We start from the raw sequence: 6,640 nt of genomic DNA on the forward strand, positions 1-6,640 counted from the left end.
TCACTGCAGCTAGCGAAGGCCCACGTGCAGCGATGAAGACCCAGCACAGCCACAAAAAATTATAATAAATAAATAAATAAATTTAAAGAATAAACATTATTTTTAAAAATGGCTTCCCTTGAGGCGAGGCAGGAGCTAGTAACTCATTTCTAACAAAGAGAATAAGCAAAAGTGTACTCTAAAATGTTTGTCATTTTAGAGATCCGGTTATAAAAGATGGTGATTTCCATCTTGCTCAACCTCTTCTGATCACTTACTGACTCTGATGAAGCCACCTGCTGTGTTATGAGTTGCCCAGTGGAGAGGCCAGTGTGGCAAGAATTGAGGGTGGCCTCTAGGCAATAGCCAGGGAAGAACTAAAGCCCTCAGATTAACAATCTGTGGGGAACTAAATCTGCCACTAATCAAATAGTTACATAAGCAAACAAAAAGGCAACACAAAAGAGAGATTCATAGGGACTCTAGGAATTATTAAGTTGGGTTTTCCCTCCTATGAGAAGTCAGGGAGGGCTTCCTGAGGAAGTAACATTTGAGCTGGAAATGGAAAGATGCCTAGATGAGTTTAAGCAACCAAGAGAAGGAAGAGCACTTCTGATGTATGAAATAGCAGGTGCAAAGGCCCCATGGCAAGAGGGAGCCTGGCAAGAATGAGACTGAGAGAAGGCAAATGTGTTGAAGATCCCAGAGCAAAGGGGAGTTTCGTGGGAGATGAATCTGCAAGAGGGACACGGGGCCCCATGCAGGACCTCATGGGTCTTTGTCTGAAGCACAACAGGCAGCCACTGAAAGATTTTAAACTAGACTTCCTATGGTAAAAGTCAGAACCAGTCTGACTAGAGCAAGCCTGGGACTTTTAAATATGTTTGCACAATGGATTTTTCCAAAGGAGGGTGTTGGAAATTGGAGGAAACAAAAAGTGCCCACCAAACTGAAAAGGTATCTTAAGAATGGAAAACAAGGCAGGCAGCTCCATATAATCAACAGAAAAGTTTATTATAACGTAACTTACAGGGTAGAATCAAGTGGACAGAGATCCAGAAGCATTTGCAGCTGCTCTTTGAACCTTCAAGAGGCCATTGGGACAATTTTATAGTTAACCTGGGGTTTAGGGGTACATCCTTGGAAACAGGAAGTGCATTCCTAAGTCAAGATTTATGAATGGGTAACTAGTTTTTGCAGGAACCAAGAGTACATCAGCAAAGGTCTTCATCGTTTGGAGGTTAACAAAGCATAGAGGCCACCTGGACCTAAAAATCACTGATGACAGAGAAGATATTTACTACACAGAACAGCCATAGGTAGGGTGAGCACAAGGACAAAAGGAACTGTACAGACCCAACATGGCCTCAGTTATGCCAACAACCATACAGAGCAGTTCAGACAGATTTGGTAACCATGGAGATGACCATATGGACACGAAGAATTATGATAATGAAACTACAAACTTGGGAAATTGGGTTTTCCAAACCAAATAGAATTGGTTCTATAGGGGCTTCAAGTAGGCTGAACTGATGAAAGGTGCTGGAAACCACGTTAGTACAAAACAAAGGGTCTGATGTTTGAAAAGGTTACCTTCCCTGTGTATGAATGAAACGCAAGGACTGTGAAGTGCAACTTCCCAGGATCCAGATAGATTCCTGAGAGCATATTCCAAGAGACGTTTTTCAGAGAGACGCCGAAGCTTTCCGGAAATAGCCGAAGAGCTGAGAGGTGGCGCCACCAAAGCCAACCGCAAGAGTCACGAAGGGTTTCCGGAAAGAGCCGAGGAGTGGAAAGAGCGGCTCACCGAGAGCTGCCGAGGGTTTACGGAAATAGCCGAGGAGCCGAGTGGCGGGACCAGGAGGCTTAGAAAAGAGCGAAGAAGAGAGGAGAAACCACTTCCACGAGGCAAAAGGGTCGGCATCTGAGAGGCCGAGGAGGTCCGAGAACTTTCGGAGCGAGCCGAAGCAGCCCCGACAGTTTCCGGAGGCGGCCGAAGGGCTCCGAGCGGCGACGCGGAAACGCGAACATGGCGGCGGCCGGCGCTGCTGCCGCTAAGCTGAACGAGGAGCTGGCGCCCGCGGCCGAAGCGCTGGCCGCAGCCCGGGAGCGGAGCCGCCGCTTCCTGAGCGGCCTGGAGCTGGTGAAGCAGGGCGCCGAGGCGCGCGTGTTCCGCGGCCGCTTCCAGGGTCGCGCGGCCGTGGTGAAGCACCGCTTCCCCAAGGGCTACCGGCACCCGACGCTGGAAGCGCGGCTCAGCCGGCGGCGGACGGTGCAGGAGGCCCGGGCGTTGCTCCGCTGTCGCCGCGCAGGTAAGACGGCCCAGCTTGGGGACGCGGGGGACCCCCGAGGCTCCGGGGCTCGGGCGACGCAGGTGAGGGGCTCCCCTGCGCTGCGGGGTTGGGGGCGGGCGAGATTTGACTCAGTTTCTCCGTTTGTACCTTCTTCACGGCTTTCCATTAAGAAATGTCATCCTTTCATCCTTCTTTTCCTTTCATTAACTCTTAAGAAGCCACTTGACGTTGTAGCGACGAGCATTTGTCCCGGAGCTCTTGGCGTCTGGTTCAGTTCCGACTCTTCCACCTTTACTCAACGTTGAACGTGTCTTTTAACTGCCCCGAGCCTCAGTTTCCCCATCTGTACAATCCCAACTTTCGATCGCTGTTAGTTACTTTTAAGAAGCATATGTAGTTACAAGTACTTGCCCAGGAGCCAGGGTCTCTGGGTTCACACAGTCTAGTTCAGTTCAGTCGTGTCTCTTTGCGACTCCATGGACTGTATAGCTCGCCAGGCTTCCCTGTCCATCACCAACTCCCGGAGCTTGCTCAAACTCATGTCCATCGAATCGGTGATGCCTTCCAACCACCTCTTTCTCTGTTGTCTCCTTCTCTTCCTGCCTTCAGTCTTTCCCAGTATCAGTGTCTTCAAATGAGTCAGTTCTTCACATCAGGTGGCCAAAGTGTTGGAGTTTCAGCTTCAGCATCAGTCCTTCCAGTGAATATTCAGGACTGATTTCCTTTAAGATGGACTGGTTGGATCTCCGGATCCAAGAGTCTTCTCCAACACCACAGTTCAAAAGCATCAGTTCTTTGGCGCTTAGCTTTCTTTATAGTCCAGCTCTCACATCCGTACATGACTACTGGAAAAACCATAGCTTTGACTAAACACTATTTTGCACCATGACTGTAAACCTTTGCCTCTGTTGAGAAACAAAGTTCAGAGGGGGGAAGTAACTTGCTCAAGGTTACACAGTTAGTAAGGCTTTCACCCCCTATCCCTCTGACTCAGAAACACTGGCATTTCACTTTTACACTTTCTACCTTTGTTTCTTTCATTGGTAATTTTTTAGGCATCTACTGTACACCAAGACATTGTTAAGTGCTGGGAGAGCTGGAAGAAATTCAGTTGCCAACAAGCACACTGTCTCTGCCCTTGCTTGGATTTGCAAAGTTATGCATCCATTCGTATTTCCTATTTTCACCCTTTCCAGCAGCTGAGTTCTCTTAAGCAGGGATCCCGGTTGCTTTGTTTCCTGCTGTATCTCTACACATTTGTCTCTAGTATCTCGAAGTGTCTTGAGTGTGATTGACATTCAGTAAAGAGTCATTGAATCTTCAAATTCAGTGAAGTTATTGGATTATTGGTAGTACTGATCTCATGTTATAGAAGCAGAAATGGAGGCTTAGAGAAATACATGTGACTTTAAAGATACACAGTTAATAAGGAAGGAAGCTGGGATTTGAACTTGTCCTTCCTCTCTGTATTCCTGGTGGCTCAGAGGTTAAAGCGTCTGCCTCCAATGCGGGAGTCCCAGGTTCGATCCCTGGGTCGCGAAGATCCCCTGGAGAAGGAAATGGTAACCCACTCCAATATTCTCTCCTGGAGAATCCCATGGACTGAGAAGCCTGGTGGGCTACAGTCCATGGGGTCACAAAGAGTTGGACATGACTGAGCGACTTCACTCTCTTTCCTCTCTGTAAAGATGCATCTCTAAGCCAGCATGCTGCTTGCTCTCCTGCTTCTGTCCTTGTCAGGAAACTGCTTTCATATGTTTGAACATGTACCTAATGGTGCTTACCCTTCTGGCTGTTTACTTTGATTTGTATTTTGGGGAAGAAGTATGACAGGGAAAGTGAAAGTCACTCAATTGTGTCTGACTCTTTGTGACCCCATGAACTGTAGCCTACCAGGACCATGGAATTCTTCAGGCCAGAATATTGGAGTGGGTAGCCTGTTCCCTTCTCCAAGGGATCTTCCCAGTCCAGGGATCAAAACCAGGTCTCCCACATTGCCAGCGGGTTTGTTACCAGCTGAGTCACCAGGGAAACCCAAGAACACTTGAGTGGGTAGCCTATCCCTTCTCCTCCGGACCCAGGAATTGAACTGGGGTCTCCTGCATCGCAGGTGGATTCTTTACCAGCTGAGCTACCAGGGAAGCCCAAATATGACAAATGAAGTTCAATCACAGTGGGTAGAGGGGAGGAGGGAGCTTTGGCTGTGCTGACCTTAGCTGTGGTGGTTTAAGCATAGTCTGGCAGGAGAAACTTCCAGAGAAGGAAAGCTGTACCATTCTGCAGCATTCCTAAATCTTTTTCCCAAAATATGCAGATACACACTGGAAAATTTTTCTGACTGAGCTAGAAAGTTAAGCTTACTATTAAGAAAAAAAAAAAAGTATCTAATTCAATGACCCCTTATATCTTGGTTACAGGAATATGTGCCCCAGTTGTCTTTTTTGTGGACTATGCTTCCAACTGCTTATTTATGGAAGAAATTGAAGGCTCAGTGACTGTTCGAGATTATATTGAATCCACTCTGGAGACTGAAAAATCTTCCCAAAGTCTCCTGGGCTTAGTCAGGACCATCGGGCAGGTTTTGGCTCGAATGCACGACGAAGACCTCATTCATGGTGATCTCACCACATCCAACATGCTCCTGAAACCCCCTCTGGAGCAGCTGAACATTGTGCTTATAGACTTTGGGCTGAGCTTCGTTTCAGCACTTCCGGAAGACAAGGGAGTTGACCTGTACGTGCTAGAGAAGGCCTTCCTCAGTACCCATCCCAACACTGAGACTGTGTTCGAAGCCTTTCTGAAGAGCTATTCCACCTCCTCCAGAAAGTCCAAACCAGTGTTAAAAAAATTAGATGAGGTGCGGCTCAGAGGGAGAAAGAGATCCATGGTGGGCTAGAAGAATTCTCTGTGTGACAACCACAGGCAGGAAACTGTTCACAGTACGTTTGAAGGAAGGCTGAGTATGAGGTTCTACCTAAATAAAGATGGTCGGGTAATTTTAAGAGCTGTGATCGTGCTTGTTAGGCATTATCACCTGCCGTTGGCTGTTCTCACTTACTCTGTATATGTCTGGCAGAATAAATCTCAGGCTTTCTCTGCAGTTGTAAGGTGTACACCTCAGGTTGAAGGGCATGATGTTACAAAACGCTGAACCACATTTCAGTGCTTCCAGTGCGACAAGGACAGCGCCTCAGTTGGTGTCAGCGTATCTTTATCAGCTCTGTAACAGCCTTTTTTTGGTGTTGTGTTCTTGACATATTCCTCTTGAAACCAGTACAGTGGGATGCAACCAGCATATTAAAAAAAGAAATGGAATCAGAGATTAGAAAATATTAAAGTGCATTACCTGTAGTATTGTAAATATTGTTTTATGAAACTTGTTTCAAATGTGTATATAGACAACAGTACATACTAGGTTTTGGTGTAAAATACAGTTCTTTTTGAGAGTATGGGAAAAAAAATGGAAAATGCTGCTTAACTCCACTGATCCTTTAAGAAATGAGATGCTGGCTATGACACGTCTTTAAATTATTACAATATGTATTGGCATTATATCACACTGCTTTTCAAAGAATTCCAAAGCCACAGAGGCTGGTCATAATTTTTTTGAATGAATATTCTCAACGAGACTGCAGGCTCATTCCCCAGTTTCCTCCTGTACTGTACAGCTGATATGGCTGGTCTCTGCCTCGTGGAGGGAATGGTTGACCCATGTGTGCAGGCGTTACATCAGCAGATACATAGTATTTGCTGTGTGCCAGGCACCAGAGACAGAGGGGGCGTGAACCACTCGGGAAACAAACTAAGTACCTAAGACAGTTTCAGACAGTGATGAGGGCTGTAAAGGATGCTGAGATCCCAGGTGCCCACGAGGAATGCATGTTGCGGGGGGAGGGGCAGGAGTGGTCGGAGAAGCCTCTGATGAAGTGACGTTAGCACTAAGATGCGCCAGAGAACCGAGAGATGGCAGATGGAGCATGGTATACCAGGTTGGTGAAGGAGGAACTTGTTCGAGGGACAGTAAGGCCAGCGGGACTGGTTGGCAACCAAGCAAGGAGAAGTGGGAAGTGAAACCGAGAAGTGGGTAAGTGCTGGGTCATTCCGGGCCTGGTAACGAGGTTGGGTTTTTCTTCTTAACGCAACTCAGGAGGTTTTAAACAGGGAGCATCTGATTTGTGTTGTGAAAGGATGGCATCAGCAGAGGAAAGACTATACGGAGTCAGAGTGAAGGCAAGAGAGCAGCGAGAAGGTTGAGCCTGTGATGATGGTCGATGGGTGGATGGTAAGCCACATGACTCGCTGGCCAGCAGCTGGGGGAGGTGTCAGCAGCAACAGGGAGGCAAAAACTGGCCTCTGCAGGTGGGGAG

The 6,640-nt window shown here is 47.4% G+C and overlaps 1 protein-coding gene across 1 annotated transcript; it reads left to right on the forward strand.

The window, feature by feature from the left end:
- The first annotated feature begins 1,818 nt into the window (after nt 1-1,818).
- Nucleotides 1,819-5,725, forward strand: TP53RK (TP53 regulating kinase). Its single transcript, XM_040248200.1, has 2 exons — nt 1,819-2,291; nt 4,691-5,725. Exons 1-2 carry the CDS (start codon nt 2,009-2,011, stop codon nt 5,167-5,169), a joined length of 762 nt encoding a protein of 253 aa, XP_040104134.1. The 5' UTR covers nt 1,819-2,008; the 3' UTR covers nt 5,170-5,725.
- Nucleotides 5,726-6,640: the final 915 nt, after the last annotated feature.

This window comes from Oryx dammah, unplaced genomic scaffold, assembly GCF_014754425.2.
Source record: "Oryx dammah isolate SB20612 unplaced genomic scaffold, SCBI_Odam_1.1 HiC_scaffold_10, whole genome shotgun sequence".
Classification (NCBI taxonomy): domain Eukaryota; kingdom Metazoa; phylum Chordata; class Mammalia; order Artiodactyla; family Bovidae; genus Oryx; species Oryx dammah.